Raw genomic sequence first — 19,991 nt, forward strand, 5'->3', positions numbered from 1 at the left:
ATTAAGTGTATGTGTGAGCATGTGCAGGTGCATGTGTATGCATGTGAGCATGTGCAGGTATGAGCATGTGCAGGTACATGTGTATGCATGTTCATGGGTGCATGTGTGCAAATGTATATGTGTGTGTACATGTGCATGGGTGTTCATATGTGTGTATGAGAGCATGTGCATGTATACACATGTGCAGGTGCATGTGTGTGAGCATGTGCAGGTGTGTGTGCGCATGCATGCATGCATGCATGTGGGTGCATGTGTGCACATGTGTATGGGTTCATGTGTGCACATGTTTTGTGTGCATTCATGTGTATGTGTGTGAGCATGTGCATATGTACATATTTGCAGGTGTGTGCAGACATGCATGTGTGTTCATGTGTATGTGTATGATCATGTGTGTGTGTGTGCATATGCATGCATGAACATGGGTGCATGTGTGTTCACGTGAATGTGTGTGAGCATGTGTATGTGTTTGTGTGTGCATGTGTGTTCTGTAAAGCAGTGTCTCCTTGGTCTTGCTAGGCTCAACAGTGTGCTGCCTGCTGTGCAGGCTCTGGTGGGGCCGGGGTCTGGGGGCGGCCAGGAGAGTCTGAGTCACTGAAGTGTGCTTTCCTGGCCTCAGGGCTGACTCACCCCGCCTTCTCCCTGTTTAGGACTCTTCCCTCAGGTGTTTTATTGGTACCTTCAGCCTCCTTCTCCGTCCCTCTCCACCTGCAGCCTGGACTGACCCTGCAGCCTTGCTTCTGGTCCACAGGTGAACATCGACCACTTCACCAAGGACCTCACGGTGAAGAACCTGGTGGAGCCTTCCCTGAGCAGCTTTGACTCTGCCCAGAAGAAAGTCCATGCCCTGATGGAGAAGGATTCACTCCCTCGCTTCCTGCGCTCCGAGTTCTATCAGGAGCTGGTCAAATAGTGGCCTGGTCCTGAGCCATGCCCTCCACCATAGCCGGCCCTTTGCACACCCACCTACCCTCCAAGGCTTTGCTCACGGTGCGTAGCGAGGGCCAAGCGCTGCTCACCCTGGCCCACTGCTTTGGAGTGGCTCTGCCTCTGCTCCATTCTTAATCAAGCTCTGCCTGATTTCTGTTAGCCCCAGTCAGAATCAGATGGTCCTGCCTCAGACATATGTGCAAGACAAGAACAGGGTGTCATCAAGTGTGGCCGAGATAGCAGATGGCCACCGGCATCGGCTGAGGAGTGTGGAAGGGAAGCCGGTTTCCAGGGACCTTAGTTAGTTACCCCTTTTTCATTCCTGAATTTGGTCAGAAGAGGTGGTAAGAGTCTTATTGATGTTTAATTCTAAAGTGAATTTAAAATTCTGCTCTTTCCCTTCAAGCATCTTCATATTTGCTGGATAGTGTTGAGATACAACCACAAATACTGTGTTTGTATAAAACCAATCCAAATATGATTCAGGCTAATTCTGTCCTTATCCCTCCCTCACTTCCTCCCTATAAATTCACCAAATTATATTTTAAATCAATGACCTCAGATCAACAATGGGCTGTTTTGTAAATGTATTCATGTTCATGGGATGTAGACCAAAATTTTTATTTCCAAATTATTTGAAATCCTTGTGAGGGTACAATTAATTCCAAAAATTCTCTGATCTTATAAAGCTGCTGCTGTTCCCTGGAGTGACTGCCTTCTAGGTGTCAGGGGGGTGTGCACTTCCAAGGGTAGACGTGGCCTGCAGTGGTTGCCAGGCATGCAGATCCCTGTCAGTGAAGGCTGACTGTCAGGCAGGCTCATCATCCTTGGAGGGCAGTGTGGTTGTCACTGAAGGCTTCCAAGGAGAGGCAGTTCCAAGGGGCCCTGCAGTTTGCAATTTGCAAAGCTACCAGCCCTCCATGACCCCACCCTGTCCTGCCTCCTGCCTGAGTGGCGGCTACCTTGGAGGCTGAGCCTCACTCCCCACCTGCCTCCTGCACAGCTAAGGCATAGGCCACGCTATATCGTGGACCTGAACTTCTGATTATACATTGCATTATCATAAACGTTGTTAGACTTTTCCTGAACTGTAGTAGGTCTCATTAGAGATGATTCACATAATTTGGTAATAAGCAAAATCAAGCTGAACCATGTATGTGAGATCAAGGAGGACACCGGGCTAGTTCACAGAGGGAGGTGATGAGGGGAATCCAGGGGAAGGTGACCCTGTCCAGTCCTACCTTCACTCCTGCCCATGTGCATGCTCCTTTCTCATGGGTGCAGCTCCTGCTTGTAATCCCCTAGGAATGTCCGGAGAGCGGCAGCTGTGCTACTGTTCTTAGGGCCAATCCAAGTGTGCTGGCCTTTGTGTTTTTGTGATTTCAAGGGATAATGTGTTTGAATTCTTGACTGGAAGTGGAGTGACTGAGTTGGCACCACATCTGCAGGGGGGTGGACTTGTGCAGCCCAGGTGAAAGTCCCTGTGTCAGTTGAGGGCAGTCAGGGACCAGGCTGTGTGTGTGAGTCCAGCTGTGCATCTGTGTGGGTTCACAGGAGCTCAGACAGGAATGCCAGGGCATGCTGGCACCCTCTTCCCCAGCACCTGACTGCTCTGCTTTGAGTCAGGGAAATGCCAACACCTGCCTTTCTCATGCAGCTAGAAATGTTGCAACCAAAAAATCTAGGTGACTTGTGTTTTTCTTGAATGCCAAACATTTTTAAGAAAAAAATAATTAAAAATTTAAATGTCTTATCCACATTATTTTAAATACCAAGCATTTGAAAACACCCAGAGATTGAAGTGGACATTACAGATTCCACCCAGAGGTCTGCTGATCGCAGATCGCAGCTGGTGCTTCTCAAGCCAGTGCAGACCTGTGGCAGATGTTGCAGGGGAGGAGGAGGCAAAGCGCAGGAAGGGCCCCAGTGGTACCTTGCTGGGATGTGGCCAGGCATGCTCTGCTTACCTACATGTAGCTGTACATTCAGAGCAGAATACACAGGTCCTACCAGAAACTTCCAGCATACAAGTAGTGCAAGGAACGTAAATATTCCAGCCTGAAATGAGAAACCAAATGTATTAAAACTGCCCTGGAAAAAATTCTGAAAGGTTTGGAAAGTATTTTGAAACTTGGAAAAACAAAACAACACCCCATGTTATTAGTTGTTTCCATGGTAACAGGAAGAAAACACATTCCTTTAGATCTGGGGAACTGAGAAGTTAGAAAAGTGGGAGGAGCTCTCCAGGAGCCAATGTGCATCCCTTTCTCCCACTCCTCTGCCCTGCCCTGAGTGAATGAGAGGCTTTGGCGGTTTCCCTCCCCTGGAGTCGCAGCCCCTGCAGGAGGACTTGGGAAGTAGGGAGGTGTGGAGCAGGCTGTGGTCCCTGGAGATGGATGAGATGGGTGCAGTGGCCCAGGTGTTGGTGGCTGTTCTGCCTGGGTTTGGTATAGGGTGGGGCTGGGCAGATGAGGTTTAAGTTAGAGCAGGACAAGGAGACTGGATTCTAGAACAGATCAGGAAGCTGAGCATGGTGTTCGGCTACTGCAGCAGGGCTTGCTCCTGTAACCCCCACCCAACAGCTTGTGCACATGGTGCTGCCCTGGCTCCCGGACCTCACTCAGAGCAGCAGTCACCAGGTGAAAGTCAATGTCCTACTTCTGCTCTCCACACCTGTGTACCACTTGACTATACAAATTAGATTCAGCAGATTTCAGATTTTAGCAGAGGGAGAAGAACTTGATGAAGAATTTTTTTTTTCATCCTCTCTAAAGCCTTGGGTTTTACTTAGTGATGTGTTCTTGTACACAGTTCATTTCAACAGGGTGACCTTAATCATTGCCCAGAGAACAAAAGGGGTCCATTTACAAAATGCTCAGAAGTAATGAGCACCCCAGGCCTCGCCAAGCCACCTGTCCCATATTGTGATGATTCCAGGTCACCTAAGGGCAGCTGTGTCCTGGGGAAGTGACTTCCTACTGCTGCCCCTGCTCCCTCTAGCAGGCCAAGACCTGTAAGTTGAGCCCACTGGCTAGGAGGAAGCAACCCAGCCTGGTAGTCAGTGCAGCTGCGTCTTACTGTAGAGCAGCAGGGTGGGTCCCTGACTCAGTGGAGCCGGAGGAGACCTCAAGCCAGCACCCCAGCTGCTGGCCCTGGAAAGACAGAGTGGACACCCCCTTCTTTCCCTATTTGCCTTAGGTACCAGAGGGCAGAGTGGAGAGACTAGTTTTCAACACAGATGCATTCAAACCTGGGGCCAGGCAGCCCTGCATGGGCTCAGGGTGCATCCCTGAGCTGTAAAAGGGTCTGGCCAGCTGTCCAGTCTCTGCTTCTGCTAGACAAGTGTGTGTTTGTCATTGCTGGGTCAGGTTCTGCAGGTGACAATTAACAGCTGTTTCTTGTGTTGACATGATTTACCAAGGAGGTCCTGTGGCAGACCAAGCCATCAGTACCTAGTACCCACAGAAAGGCCTTCCTACACTGCCCACCCCAGCTGCCAGGGCCAGGGCTCCCTGGAGGAGGTGTCCAGGAGGGGAACTCATGGCACACAGAGATGAGCAGGATAAACACACTGGAGACCCGTGGAGTGTCCCTTGGTGTCATATCTAGCAGGCTCCTCTTATAGAAGAGAAGCTATGAAGCCACCCTCTTCCTGTCCACGCTAGCAAGCCTCTTGCCCATCACTGATCTTACTTGCTTTTCCTCCTGCCTCACTCTGATGGCCTCCTTTCCTCCCTCTACGAGAGGAAACATCCACCATGTCTGCCCGATGTGCCACGGTGTACAGCAGAGCTTTCCCTGGCCACCCCGGCGGGGAGTGCAGGGCTGTAGTGGGCAAAGGGCCAGGGCAGAGATTCGCCCCTGCAGATGAGTGATTCTGATATGCTTGCTAAGAGTCCTCTTCATGTCCCGTGGTGTCAGGACTCGGGAGCTGAAGGCTTCTAGGAAGCTGCAGCTCCCTGGACATTTCCGGCAGCCACGGCCACAAAGGGAGCAGAAGGGAAGGGTCATCTCCCCACATGTCAGCATTTGTCCACAGCTGGTAACTGTGAGAGTCATGTCTGTCTTCTGGTTTTCACATCCAACACTTTACATACTATGTGATTCATGCTTCTTGATAAATAAAGCACCACATCCATATCTGTGACTATGTGGCATGTGTACATGAAACGGGCATCTATGTGACAGCCACCTCAGGGTCCTCCTTCCCAGGGTGCAGGTGCCCTTCCTGAGAAGTCAGCTGGAACAGCTCGACCTGCGGGACTCCACAGAGGAGATACAAAGTGCCATGTCCATATTCTCTGATGGCACTTTGTTCTGGCAGGGGTGACAGTAAGTATTGTCACTGCTGTCACCCCTGGGAGAACAGACAGCACAGCACTGATGTGGACCCTGTGATGCTCAGTGAGGGTGATGGCTTCTTGTTCTCCCTGAGCCAGTGAAGGGTCTGAAATCCTGATCTTACATGTGGTAAGTGACATGCTGAGGTCACAAAGCTAGTGAGACTCAGATGGAGTGGAAGGGGAGAGCTTATGCAGAAAATAAGTGAAAATAGGAGCAGTGATAGGAAGCCACGTGGAAAGAGACAGAGACAGCAAGAAGACAGGTGGACATGGGAGAGACGGGGGACGCGCCTGCCTTGGCCTTGGCAGGCTTCAGGTTCTCAGTCCTGCTCCTATGGGCCCGGCTGCATCTCCTATAGTTGCAACACCCTGAATCACTCCAACACTGCCTCTTCACTGCAGTCATCTTGGTTGGGTTCATTTCTGGGAGTTTCCACCAAGAAACTCCAGTAGGATAAAGATCACGGACACTTCTGACTCCCCCCAAGCAAGAGGTTTTCTCAGGCCACCATGAAAACACATGTAAAGCAGGGTTCAGAGATCAGATGCCTCCCAGGCTCCTGTCTGGTCCACCAGATCAGAGGAGCCACCTGCGACTCCAAGATGCTGGTGTTATTGGCCCCAACCTGAGCAGAACCGGCCCTGTCCAGTGGGAGCCCATTCTGCTCCCACCAGGCAGGTAAGGCAGGCTCTCCCACATTCAGATGTCCAAAGCACACTCATCAGGGTCTTGCAAATGATGCCACCCATGGACCTCTTTCAAATGTTGACTTTCAGCTGGGCTCCCGGGGCCTCCACTGGGTTCTGCCATTCAGTCAGCCCATCAGGCAAGTCCCTGGGCTGCTTCCTGCACTTCCCATTTTCATGCCTCTGGTTTTAACTTGTTAAAACAGTGACACAGATAAAAATGTCACTGAAAAGTAGAGCTGGCTGGGGTGGTCCTGGCTCATCCTGGCAGACAGGCCTCAGGGTCTCCTCCTTGAGGTCACAATTCCAAGTCACTTGCACCACTGGGGCTGCTGCTGGTGGCAGGTGATGGGGTGAGGGTGCTGCGCTTGAGCCAGCAACGCCGTCCAGTGCCGGGGGGTCGGGGGGGAAGTCAACCATGGGAAGACCAGGTGGCACCTGGATCTGCTCTGCTCCCTGAAGCCCGGGTGCTCCACCTGAGTCCCAGAAGCCCAGGAAGTGGGAGCCAGGGCCAGTGAGTGAGGTGGCAGCTAAGGCCCTCAACCTAGCAGCTGGAGCCTGCTGAGTTTCTCTAAGGAGACAAGAAGGAGCTCCAGGGGACTCCAGGTCCTGAGACGTGTGGGAGCCATCGGCCAGACTGAAGTCATGCCAAGACAGCAGCAGGGTGGCCCAGGGGCCTGGAGAGGCCAGCCGGCCACTGTCAGCCCATACAGAACCCCCACCTCCCTGATCATCCTGACCCTCGACCTCCACCGGAAACCCAGGATCACGGGCAGCAATTTCTTCCAAGCCTTTGTCAGCACAGACCATCTTCAGAGGCCATCGATTCCTCCTGTGAGGAGCTTCACCTCAGACAAAATCCAGGCCATGCCAGGGCCACAGGCCTTCCTGGCTCAGTGACAGATATCATTCAGCTGGTGTAAAAGAGCACTGCGCTGGGCCAGCAAAACCTGGCTCCTCAGAGTAGGCCCCTGCACCACTCCACCCCTCCTCCTCACGGACAGCCCCCTGTCCCCTCCACCCTGCTCCTCACAGACAGCCCCTGTCCCTCCACCCCTGCTCCTCACAGACAGGCCCTGTCCCTCCACCCCTGCTCCTCACAGACAGCCCCTGTCCCCTCCACCCCTGCTCCTCACAGACAGCCCCTGTCCCTCCACCATGCTCCTCACAGACAGCCCCCTGTCCCCTCCACCCTGCTCCTCACAGACAGCCCCTGTCCCTCCACCCTGCTCCTCACAGACAGCCCCTGTCCCCTCCACCCTGCTCCTCACAGACACCCCCCTGTCCCCTCCACCCCTGCTCCTCACAGACAGCCCCTGTCCCTCCACCCCTGCTCCTCACAGACAGCCCCTGTCCCCTCCACCCTGCTCCTCACAGACAGCCCCTGTCCCTCCACCCTGCTCCTCCCAGACACCCCCCTGCCCCCTCCACCCCTGCTCCTCACAGACAGCCCCTGTCCCCTCCACCCCTGCTCCTCACAGACAGCCCCTGTCCCCTCCACCCTGCTCCTCACAGACAGCCCCTGTCCCCTCCACCCTGCTCCTCACAGACAGCCCCTGTCCCCTCCACCCTGCTCCTCACAGACACCCCCCTGCCCCCTCCACCCTGCTCCTCACAGACAGCCCCTGTCCCCTCCACCCTGCTCCTCACAGACACCCCCCTGCCGCATGCACCCTGCTCCTCACAGACAGCCCCTGTCCCCTCCACCCTGCTCCTCACAGACACCCCCCTGCCCCCTCCACCCTGCTCCTCACAGACAGCCCCTGTCCCCTCCACCCTGCTCCTCACAGACAGCCCCTGTCCCCTCCACCCTGCTCCTCACAGACAGCCCCTGTCCCCTCCACCCTGCTCCTCACAGACAGCCCCTGTCCCCTCCACCCTGCTCCTCACAGACAGCCCCTGTCCCCTCCACCCTGCTCCTCACAGACACCCTCCTGCCCCCTCCACCCTGCTCCTCACAGACAGCCCCTGTCCCCTCCACCCTGCTCCTCACAGACAGCCCCTGCCCCCTCCACCCTGCTCCTCACAGACAGCCCCTGTCCCCTCCACCCTGCTCCTCACAGACACCCCCCTGCCCCCTCCACCCCTGCTCCTCACAGACAGCCCCTGTCCCCTCCACTCTGCTCCTCACAGACAGCCCCTGTCCCCTCCACCCTGCTCCTCACAGACAGCCCCTGTCCCCTCCACCCTGCTCCTCACAGACACCCCCTGCCCCCTCCACCCTGCTCCTCACAGACAGCCCCTGTCCCCTCCACCCTGCTCCTCACAGACAGCCCCTGTCCCCTCCACCCTGCTCCTCACAGACAGCCCCTGTCCCCTCCACCCTGCTCCTCACAGACAGCCCCTGTCCCCTCCACCCTGCTCCTCACAGACAGCCCCTGTCCCCTCCACCCTGCTCCTCACAGACACCCTCCTGCCCCCTCCACCCTGCTCCTCACAGACAGCCCCTGTCCCCTCCACCCTGCTCCTCACAGACAGCCCCTGCCCCCTCCACCCTGCTCCTCACAGACAGCCCCTGTCCCCTCCACCCTGCTCCTCACAGACACCCCCCTGCCCCCTCCACCCTGCTCCTCACAGACAGCCCCTGTCCCCTCCACCCTGCTCCTCACAGACAGCCCCTGCCCCCTCCACCCCTGCTCCTCACAGACAGGCCCTGTCCCCTCCACCCTGCTCCTCACAGACAGCCCATGTCCCCTCCACCCCTGCTCCTCACAGACAGGCCCTGTCCCCTCCACCCTGCTCCTCACAGACAGCCCCTGTCCCCTCCACCCTGCTCCTCACAGACAGCCCCTGTCCCCTCCACCCTGCTCCTCACAGACACCCACCTGCCCCCTCCACCCTGCTCCTCACAGACAGCCCCTGTCCCCTCCACCCCTGCTCCTCACAGACAGCCCCTGTCCCTCCACCCTGCTCCTCACAGACACCCCCCTGCCCCCTCCACCCCTGCTCCTCACAGACAGCCCCTGTCCCCTCCACCCTGCTCCTCACAGACAGCCCCTGTCCCCTCCACCCCTGCTCCTCACAGACAGCCCCTGTCCCCTCCACCCTGCTCCTCACAGACAGGCCCTGTCCCTCCACCCCTGCTCCTCACAGACACCCCCCTGTCCCCTCCACCCCTGCTCCTCACAGACAGCCCCTGTCCCCTCCACCCTGCTCCTCACAGACAGGCCCTGTCCCTCCACCCCTGCTCCTCACAGACACCCCCCTGCCCCCTCCACCACTGCTCCTCACAGACAGCCCCTGTCCCCTCCACCCTTGCCCCTCACAGACACCACCCTGCCCCCTCCACCCCTGCTCCTCAAAGACAGGCCCTGTCCCCTCCACCCTGCTCCTCACAGACAGCCCCTGTCCCCTCCACCCTGCTCCTAACAGACAGCCCCTGTCCCCTCCACCCCTGCTCCTAACAGACAGCCCCTGTCCCCTCCACCCTGCTCCTCACAGACAGCCCCTGCCCCCTCCACCCTGCTCCTCACAGACAGCCCCTGTCCCCTCCACCCTGCTCCTCACAGACAGCCCCTGTCCCCTCCACCCTGCTCCTCACAGACAGCCCCCTGTCCCCTCCACCCTGCTCCTCACAGACAGCCCCTGTCCCCTCCACCCTGCTCCTCACAGACAGCCCCCTGCCCCCTCCACCCTGCTCCTCACAGACAGCCCCTGTCCCTCCACCCTGCTTCTCACAGACAGCCCCTGTCCCCTCCACCCTGGTCCTCACAGACAGCCCCTGTCCCCTCCACCCTGCTCCTCACAGACACCCCCCTGCCCCCTCCACCCCTGCTCCTCACAGACAGCCCCTGTCCCCTCCACCCTGCTCCTCACAGACACCCCCCTGCCCCCTCCACCCCTGCTCCTCACAGACAGCCCCTGTCCCCTCCACCCTGCTCCTCACAGACAGCCCCTGTCCCCTCCACCCTGCTCCTCACAGACAGCCCCTGTCCCCTCCACCCTGCTCCTCACAGACAGCCCCTGTACCTCCACCCCTGCTCCTCACAGACAGCCCCTGTCCCCTCCACCCTGCTCCTCACAGACAGCCCCTGTCCCTCCACCCCTGCTCCTCACAGACAGCCCCTGTCCCTCCACCCCTGCTCCTCACAGACAGCCCCTGTCCCTCCACCCTGCTTCTCACAGACAGCCCCTGTCCCCTCCACCCTGGTCCTCACAGACAGCCCCTGTCCCCTCCACCCTGCTCCTCACAGACACCCCCCTGCCCCCTCCACCCCTGCTCCTCACAGACAGCCCCTGTCCCCTCCACCCTGCTCCTCACAGACACCCCCCTGCCCCCTCCACCCCTGCTCCTCACAGACAGCCCCTGTCCCCTCCACCCTGCTCCTCACAGACAGCCCCTGTCCCCTCCACCCTGCTCCTCACAGACAGCCCCTGTCCCCTCCACCCTGCTCCTCACAGACAGCCCCTGTCCCTCCACCCCTGCTCCTCACAGACAGCCCCTGCCCCCTCCACCCTGCTCCTCACAGACAGCCCCTGCCCCCTCCACCCTGCTCCTCACAGACACCCCCCTGTCCCCTCCACCCTGCTCCTCACAGACAGCCCCTGCCCCCTCCACCCTGGTCCTCACAGACAGCCCCTGTCCCCTCCACCCTGCTCCTCACAGACAGCCCCTGCCCCCTCCACCCTGCTCCTCACAGACAGCCCCTGCCCCCTCCACCCTTCTCCTCACAGACAGCCCCTGTCCCTCCACCCTGCTCCTCACAGACAGCCCCTGTCCCCTCCACCCTTCTCCCCACAGATAGCCCCCTGCCCCCTCCACCCTGCTCCTCACAGACAGCCCCTGTCCCCTCCACCCTGCTCCTCACAGACAGCCCCTGTCCCCTCCACCCTTCTCCTCACAGACAGCCCCTGTCCCTCCACCCCTGCTCCTCACAGACACCCCCCTGCCCCCTCCACCCCTGCTCCTCACAGACAGCCCCTGTCCCTCCACCCTGCTCCTCACAGACAGCCCCCTGCCCCCTCCACCCTGCTCCTCACAGACAGCCCCTGTCCCCTCCACCCTTCTCCCCACAGATAGCCCCCTGCCCCCTCCACCCTGCTCCTCACAGACAGCCCCTGTCCCTCCACCCCTGCTCCTCACAGGCAGCCCCCTGCCCCCTCCACCCCTGCTCCTCACAGACAGCCCCTGTCCCCTCCACCCTGCTCCTCACAGACAGCCCCTGTCCCTCCACCCCTGCTCCTCACAGACAGCCCCTGTCCCCTCCACCCTGCTCCTCACAGACAGCCCCTGTCCCTCCACCCCTGCTCCTCACAGACAGCCCCTGTCCCCTCCACCCTGCTCCTCACAGACAGCCCCTGTCCCTCCACCCCTGCTCCTCACAGACAGCCCCTGACCCCTCCACCCCTGCTCCTCACAGACAGCCCCTGTCCCTCCACCCCTGCTCCTCACAGGCAGCCCCTGTCCCCTCCACCCTGCTCCTCACAGACAGCCCCCTGCCCCCTCCACCCTTCTCCTCACAGACAGCCCCTGTCCCCTCCACCCTGCTCCTCACAGACAGCCCCTGCCCCCTCCACCCTGCTCCTCACAGACAGCTTCTGTCCCTCCACCCCTGCTCCTCACAGACAGCCCCTGTCCCCTCCACCCTGCTCCTCACAGACAGCCCCTGTCCCTCCACCCCTGCTCCTCACAGACAGCCCCGGTCCCTCCACCCCTGCTCCTCACAGACAGCCCCTGTCCCCTCCACCCTGCTCCTCACAGACAGCCCCTGTCCCTCCACCCCTGCTCCTCACAGACAGCCCCTGTCCCCTCCACCCTGCTCCTCACAGACAGCCCCTGTCCCTCCACCCCTGCTCCTCACAGACAGCCCCTGTCCCCTCCACCCTGCTCCTCACAGACAGCCCCCTGCCCCCTCCACCCTTCTCCTCACAGACAGCCCCTGTCCCCTCCACCCTGCTCCTCACAGACAGCCCCTGTCCCTCCACCCTGCTCCTCACAGACAGCCCCTGTCCCTCCACCCTGCTCCTCACAGACAGCCCCTGTCCCTCCACCCTGCTCCTCACAGACAGCCCCTGTCCCCTCCACCCTGCTCCTCACAGACAGCCCCTGTCCCTCCACCCTGCTCCTCACAGACAGCCCCTGTCCCTCCACCCTGCTCCTCACAGACAGCCCCTGTCCCTCCACCCTGCTCCTCACAGACAGCCCCTGTCCCTCCACCCTGCTCCTCACAGACAGCCCCTGTCCCCTCCACCCTGCTCCTCACAGACAGCCCCTGTCCCTCCACCCTGCTCCTCACAGACAGCCCCTGTCCCTCCACCCTGCTCCTCACAGACAGCCCCTGTCCCTCCACCCTGCTCCTCACAGACAGCCCTTGCCCCCTCCACCCTTCTCCTCACAGACAGCCCCCTGCCCCCTCCACCCTTCTCCCCACAGACAGGCCCTGTCCCCTCCACCCTTCTCCTCACAGACAGCCCCTGTCCCCTCCACCCTGCTCCTCACAGACAGCCCCTGTCCCTCCACCCTGCTCCTCACAGACAGCCCCTGTCCCCTCCACCCTGCTCCTCACAGACAGCCCCTGTCCCCTCCACCCTGCTCCTCACAGACAGCCCCTGTCCCTCCACCCCTGCTCCTCACAGACAGCCCCTGTCCCTCCACCCCTGCTCCTCACAGACAGGCCCTGTCCCTCCACCCCTGCTCCTCACAGACAGTCCCTGCCCCCTTGTATGGAGTGAATAGTAGTTAAATAAGTATTAGGTATTGTATGGAGTGAATATTAACTTTAGGTAAACATGTTTTGATGTTGTGCTACAAGTGTGCAGTGTGTTAGGTATAGATAAGATAGCGATGAGTGCGAAGTGTGTTAGGTATGGATAAGGTAGTGAAAAACAAATGATGTAAGGGAAAAACCCCAATAAGATGTAAACAAGTTAGGCTTAGTATAAATATAAGGCACGGAGGACAGGCAGCACCTCTCAGGTCAGGCACTGACACCAGCCGCCTGATTGGTCCGTCCGGTCTCTGCTCCGCTGCTGCTGTGAGAGGACTGCAGTGAGAATAAAGGAAGCATTGGAAAGACATCTCCGTGAGTCCGTGTGGTGTGTTCGCGTCGCCGGGGGTTCTGGTCCGGGTAGGACACGGCCGGGGACCCACCTGCGGTTGACCTCCGAGACCAAGGCCCGCTCCAGCTTCGGGAGCTGCTCGCGACACCCCTCCACCCCTGCTCCTCACAGACAGCCCCTGTCCCCTCCACCCTGCTCCTCACAGACAGCCCCTGTCCCTCCACCCTGCTCCTCACAGACAGCCCCTGTCCCCTCCACCCTGCTCCTCACAGACAGCCCCTGTCCCTCCACCCCTGCTCCTCACAGACAGCCCCTGCTCTCTTCACCCCTGCTCCTCACAGACAGCCCCTGTCCCCTCCACCCTTCTCCCCACAGACAGGCCCTGTCCCCTCCACCCTGCTCCTCACAGACAGCCCCTGTCCTCTCCACCCCTGCTCCTCACAGACAGCCCCTGTCCCTCCACCCCTGCTCCTCACAGACAGCCCCTGCTCTCTTCACCCCTGCTCCTCACAGACAGCCCCTGTCCCCTCCACCCTTCTCCCCACAGACAGGTCCTGTCCCCTCCACCCTGCTCCTCACAGACAGCCCCTGTTCCTCCACCCCTGCTCCTCACAGACAGCCCCTGTCCCCTCCACCCTGCTCCTCACAGACAGCCCCTGTCCCCTCCACCCTGCTCCTCACAGACAGCCCCTGTCCCTCCACCCCTGCTCCTCACAGACAGCCCCTGCTCTCTTCACCCCTGCTCCTCACAGACAGCCCCTGTCCCCTCCACCCTTCTCCCCACAGACAGGCCCTGTCCCCTCCACCCTTCTCCTCACAGACAGCCCCTGTCCCCTCCACCCTGCTCCTCACAGACAGCCCCTGTCCCCTCCACCCTGCTCCTCACAGACAGCCCCTGTCCCCTCCACCCTGCTCCTCACAGACAGCCCCTGTCCCCTCCACCCTGCTCCTCACAGACAGCCCCTGTCCCCTCCACCCTGCTCCCCACAGACAGCCCCTGTCCCCTCCACCCTTCTCCCCACAGACAGGCCCTGTCCCCTCCACCCTTCTCCTCACAGACAGCCCCTGTCCCCTCCACCCTGCTCCTCACAGACAGCCCCTGTCCCCTCCACCCTGCTCCTCACAGACAGCCCCTGTCCCCTCCACCCTGCTCCTCACAGACAGCCCCTGTCCCCTCCACCCCTGCTCCTCACAGACAGCCCCTGTCCCTCCACCCCTGCTCCTCACATACAGCCCCTGCTCTCTTCACCCTGCTCCTCACAGACAGCCCCTGTCCCCTCCACCCTGCTCCTCACAGACAGCCCCTGTCCCCTCCACCCTGCTCCTCACAGACAGCCCCTGTCCCCTCCACCCCTGCTCCTCACATACAGCCCCTGCTCTCTTCACCCTGCTCCTCACAGACACCCCCCTGCCCCCTCCACCCCTGCTCCTCACAGACAGCCCCTGTCCCCTCCACCCTTCTCCCCACAGACAGGCCCTGTCCCCTCCACCCTGCTCCTCACAGACAGCCCCTGTTCCTCCACCCCTGCTCCTCACAGACAGCCCCTGTCCCCTCCACCCCTGCTCCTCACAGACAGCCCCTGTCCCCTCCACCCTTGCCCCTCACAGACACCACCCTGCCCCCTCCACCCCTGCTCCTCACAGACAGGCCCTGTCCCTCCACCCCTGCTCCTCACAGACAGCCCCTGTCCCCTCCACCCTGCTCCTCACAGACAGCCCCTGTCCCCTCCACCCTGCTCCTCACAGACAGCCCCTGTCCCTCCACCCCTGCTCCTCACAGACAGCCCCTGTCCCCTCCACCCTGCTCCTCACAGACAGCCCCCTGCCCCCTCCACCCCTGCTCCTCACAGACAGCCCCTGTCCCTCCACCCTGCTCCTCACAGACAGCCCCTGTCCCCTCCACCCTGCTCCTCACAGACAGCCCCTGTCCCTCCACCCTGCTCCTCACAGACAGCCCCTGCCCCCTCCACCCCTGCTCCTCACAGACAGCCCCTGTCCCTCCACCCTGCTCCTCACAGACAGCCCCTGTCCCCTCCACCCTGCTCCTCACAGACAGCCCCTGTCCCCTCCACCCTGCTCCTCACAGACAGCCCCTGTCCCTCCACCCTGCTCCTCACAGACAGCCCCTGTCCCTCCACCCCTGCTCCTCACAGACAGCCCCTGTCCCCTCCACCCTGCTCCTCACAGACAGCCCCTGTCCCCTCCACCCTGCTCCTCACAGACAGCCCCCTGCCCCCTCCACCCTTCTCCTCACAGACAGCCCCTGTCCCCTCCACCCCTGCTCCTCACAGACAGCCCCTGTCCCCTCCACCCTGCTCCTCACAGACAGCCCCTGTCCCCTCCACCCTTCTCCCCACAGATAGCCCCCTGCCCCCTCCACCCTTCTCCCCACAGACAGCCCCTGTCCCCTCCACCCTGCTCCTCACAGACATCCCCTGTCCCTCCACCCTGCTCCTCACAGACAGCCCCTGTCCCTCCACCCCTGCTCCTCACAGACAGCCCCTGTCCCCTCCACCCTTCTCCCCACAGATAGCCCCCTGCCCCCTCCACCCTGCTCCTCACAGACATCCCCTGTCCCCTCCACCCTGCTCCTCACAGACAGCCCCTGTCCCTCCACCCTGCTCCTCACAGACAGCCCCTGTCCCTCCACCCTTCTCCCCACAGATAGCCCCTGTCCCCTCCACCCTGCTCCTCACAGACACCCCCCTGTCCCCTCCACCCTTCTCCCCACAGATAGCCCCTGTCCCCTCCACCCTGCTCCTCACAGACAGCCCCTGTCCCCTCCACCCTTCTCCCCACAGATAGCCCCCTGCCCCCTCCACCCTGTTCCTCACAGACAGCCCCTGTCCCTCCACCCCTGCTCCTCACAGACAGCCCCTGTCCCTCCACCCCTGCTCCTCACAGACAGCCCCTGTCCCCTCCACCCTTCTCCCCACAGATAGCCCCCTGCCCCCTCCACCCTGCTCCTCACAGACATCCCCTGTCCCTCCACCCTGCTCCTCACAGACAGCCCCTGTCCCTCCACCCTGCTCCTCAGAGACAGCCCCTGTCCCTCCACCCTTCTCCCCACAGATAGCCCCCTGCCCCCTCCACCCTGCTCCTCACAGACATCCCCTGTCCCTCCACCCCTGCTCCTCACAGACAGCCCCTGTCCCTCCACCCCTGCTCCTCACAGACAGCCCCTGTCCCCTCCACCCTGCTCCTCACAGACAGCCCCTGTCCCTCCACCCTGCTCCTCACAGACAGCCCCTGTCCCTCCACCCTGCTCCTCACAGACAGCCCCTGTCCCTCCACCCTGCTCCTCACAGACAGCTCCTGCCGTCTTCACCCCTGCTCCTCACAGACATCCCCATGCCCCTCCATCCCTGATTCCCATGGACAGCCCCTGCTCCCTCCACCTCTGCTTCCCAGACTGGGGCCCCTCACCCCTTCTATAAGGATTCTCCCAACTATGCTTCCTTTGGGGCTCACCAACCTTCCTTCTGGTGTGTGTCCCTACTGGAATGCCATTACCTCTTCCTTCTTTAACAGGGAAATCCCCTGGCACCAGCTCACCTATTTCTTATGTCTTCCTGAGAAGCCAAGGGCACATCTGCCCAGCTTCCAAGATCAGGGATCACTGTGTGCTGGACTAGGTGGGGAGGGGCCTCTACCTAGAGAACCACGTCTCCTGTATGCTCTCTGGCACCTGGGCCCACTGCTGTGCTCTCTGCCTGGGTCAGAGGAGCTGTGAGAGCTCCTAGGCTGAATCCCCAGAGGGCCAGAGCATCTATCTGCTCTGATGATTCTTCTGCTTAAAGCCCCACCTTTATGTGTATCTACATATGGATTGTTCCGGATCACTTGTGGCAGGTAGCTGCAGTGACTCTCCACTCCGGAGCCTCTCTGTTCCACTGCAGGGGGCCACAGACCCAGGGCAGAGGCTTCCAGAGTCTGTAAGTCACAGGGGCTCTGCACTGTCTATTTTCTGAACAATACCGCACAAGCACTGCTGTTAATAGCAAAAAACACAAATTCACTTCGATAAACTCTTGAAAGTCTCTTAGCTTCTCATTTGAACATTTTAAATTAATAGGCAACAATATTATAACTACTCTCAAATGGATTGCCCTCAAAAAATCACTTGTGTTCTTAGAAGGCTGTTATCATTCTGAAATTGTAATTGCCACACCTTAGCCCATGGCATCTGGCTGGTTCAGCAGGTTCTTGCTCCATGTCCTCTAGCTGGGACACAGATCCTGGGGCCAGCTCTCCCTCCAGGGCCTGTTTCTCCCAGCCATGCCCACAAAGCCTTAGGAATCAGGAGCAGACATTATGTCTCCAGGTCAAGCTCCTCAGGCTCTTCTGACCCATCCACCTGTGGGCTCCCACTGGCCCTGTCCCCATCTAGCAGCTGGGAGCATGATGTAGGGCGCGGGTACTGCTCTTTAAGAAGTGTTGGAGGGCAGGTGTTGCTGTGACTCAGTGGTGGAGCATTTGTCTAGTATGTGTGAGGCCCTGGGTTCCATTCTCAGCACCACATCTAAATAAATAAAATAAAGGCCCATCGGCGTCTAAAAAAAGTATTGGGGGGACAAAGTCTGACATTTTAACTTCTGAAGAAGTCTGGACACAGAATCTTCCAGATCCTGCTCTGCCCCTGGGTGATCAGGAGGACAGTCTGGGACCAGGTCTCCCCCAGAGGAGCACTCAGCAAACAGCACTCCACATCCTGATGCTGGCCACTGAGATGGGGAGGGTGGCTGTGGGACAATGGGACCCTCATGGGGCCTGGGAAGGCTCTGTTCGTCCCCAGAGCAGCCTCTGTGCTCCTTGTAGGGACACATCTATTAGGCCCTGTGCTCCCCACACAGCCCACTGCCGACCCTAAACAGAGCAAATGGATTGTTCCGGATCACTTCCGTCAGGGAGCTGCAGTGACTCTCCACCCCGGAGCCTCTCTGTTCCACTCCAGGGGTAGCAGGCATAGAAGGCTCATCTCAGTATCTGAATCTCCACTTCATCCTGCAAGAGTTCAGTGGCATTGGAACTGCGTGACCCCCAGTTCATCTTTTTGAATGAGGAAGGGTAGCAGAGAAAGCAGAAGAGTGTGGTTTCCAGATTGTGTAGTGAGGCCCTCCAGTTCATCCAGTCTCTGGGCTCCTGGCTCCCAGGCCAGGCCATGGGGGAGATCTGGGGACATGGATGGCATGCTTTGACAAAGCCAAGGCAGTGCTTTCTGCACTGTGTGCACACGAGAGCACTGTGCACGGGTGACATGGGCTTCAGGTGCCCTTCTAGCTCAGCCCTCATCTCCCTCAGCTGACTCCGGGTCCTGTGGCTCTGAGTCTCCAGGTTAGAGTTGCCGGCAGGTTCTTCCTTTACCTGACCTGGGCAGCAGGCATAATTCCCCAAGCTTCTTATTCATCTGTGACCCTGGGGCAGAGGGCCACCTCATCAGAGCCATGATAGACAGCAAATGAAAAGAAATGTGTCCAAAGTTTTGCAGCCTGAAGCACAGCTGCCTTCCCAGAGCCCCAGTGGGCATGGGCTCCCTTGCCCTTCTTCATGGTGTGAGTCTGCAGGACAGGAACAGAAGCAGCTCCTCTCTGGTTAGCCAGTTCCCGACTGTGAGCTGGAAGGGCCAGCGCCACAGGGCTTTCTGTGTGCTCAGAACCTGGAGCACAGTGTCCTGATGAGAGTCCCCCGCAGGGAGCTGGTCTGCAGGTGTCTGCGGCCCCTTAGCCCCTTCTGCTCATGCCACAGCAGCCATGGCAGCTACGGCCTGGTCAGCTCTCCCTGGGCATCTTGCTGGGCCATCAGAGCTTGGGGGAGAGGAATGATCACCCATGTTCACTTTGCACATGAGAAGTCTGAGTGTGGAAGGTCAGGGACTTGGCAGAGTCATGGGAAACCCTCAGCTACCTGAGCCAGTGAGATGATCCTGTGGCAGGGTCAGGAGCTCAGCTCTGTGCAGGTCTCAGGGCTGGTGAAAGAGCTCAGACCCTGGGCCTTTGTGTGCCCAGAGGGAAGATCCCTGGCAAGATGGTTGTGCCAGTGTGCGAATGCATAGACCCCTCCTCCCAACCCGTCCCACCAGAGGCCAACCCCACAGATGTGCAGTCCTCTGAGAGGGTGAGGAGAGAGAAGGTGTGTGCACATGGGACCCCTGCAGGCTCTGTCAGCAGGTGGGGGCAGGCCCAGGCCGCCAGTCACCCCTGGTTCCCCAGAGCCAGGAGCTCTTGGTGAACGTCTGAGGTCAGGCTCTTGAGCCCACCTGAGAGGACCTGCCCTTGGGGCTTGGCGTGGTGAGCTTGCCCTCGTGTCCGATGCCTTCCCACACCTAGACGTTGCCTCAGACTCTGGAGCCATTTCTGCATGTGTGACTGCACGGGAGCCATACCCAGCCGCTATTCCCTGAGGCCCAAAGCTGCTCTGGGCCCCGCAGTCCTATTCTGGGATAAGCTAGGTCTTGATCCTTGGGACTAAGCCTTCCTGCCCTCCTCTGGATGTCCTTTCTTTTCTCCTTTGACCCCTTTCCACAATTTATTTTTAATTTCTGTGACAGAGCTTTCCTCTTATTCAAAATGTCATTTGCCTATATTCTTGGGGTCCATGATGCTGTGTCTCACACAGTTTCTGGGACACATCTGCTGGGTTCTCTGTGATGGTGGAACTGGGCTCAGTGAGGCAGGAGCCAGGGTGGGGTCCCTGGTGAACACCAAGCCTACTGCTCCTTTCCTCCTTCCTTCGTTTCTTGTGTTTCTCTCCCTTTTTAGCTTCACACCAGGTGATTTTCACATGAAGGCCTGGACTTTTTTCAGAGGTACGTGACTCCAGGTGCATCTTGCCTCCCTTCCTGCAGGGCCACAGTGGTCTGTGTTCCAGTTTTGTAGAATTTGGCTTTTAGCTTTCCACTCTTATCTTTCATTGACCATCAGGTCCCTCATGGACTCACCTCCCTAAATGTGGGGACAGGTCTGCTGAGGGCTCTGTGGGCAGCAGTAAAAGGCCAGAGATCTTCCAGGGCAGCTATTGTTTCAAGGGGCCTGTTGT

The 19,991-nt window shown here is 59.3% G+C and overlaps 1 protein-coding gene across 2 annotated transcripts in view; it reads left to right on the plus strand.

Annotated features, from left to right (window-relative positions):
• RGS5 (regulator of G protein signaling 5) overlaps nt 1–5,074 on the plus strand; it is a 50,803-nt gene extending 45,729 nt beyond the window's left edge. Inside the window, exon 5 of one of the 2 annotated variants that reach the window (XM_081298164.1) lies at nt 712–5,074. In XM_081298164.1, the coding sequence (XP_081154290.1) occupies nt 712–819 (108 nt within the window). In that variant the 3' untranslated portion in view covers nt 820–5,074. The remainder of the gene's footprint in view (nt 1–711) is intronic. The other variant, XM_081298163.1, reaches the window with a different exon arrangement.
• The last annotated feature ends 14,917 nt before the right edge of the window (nt 5,075–19,991 follow it).

Source organism: Spermophilus citellus (genome assembly GCF_964194105.1).
Source record: "Spermophilus citellus genome assembly, chromosome: 6".
Classification (NCBI taxonomy): Eukaryota; Metazoa; Chordata; class Mammalia; order Rodentia; family Sciuridae; genus Spermophilus; species Spermophilus citellus.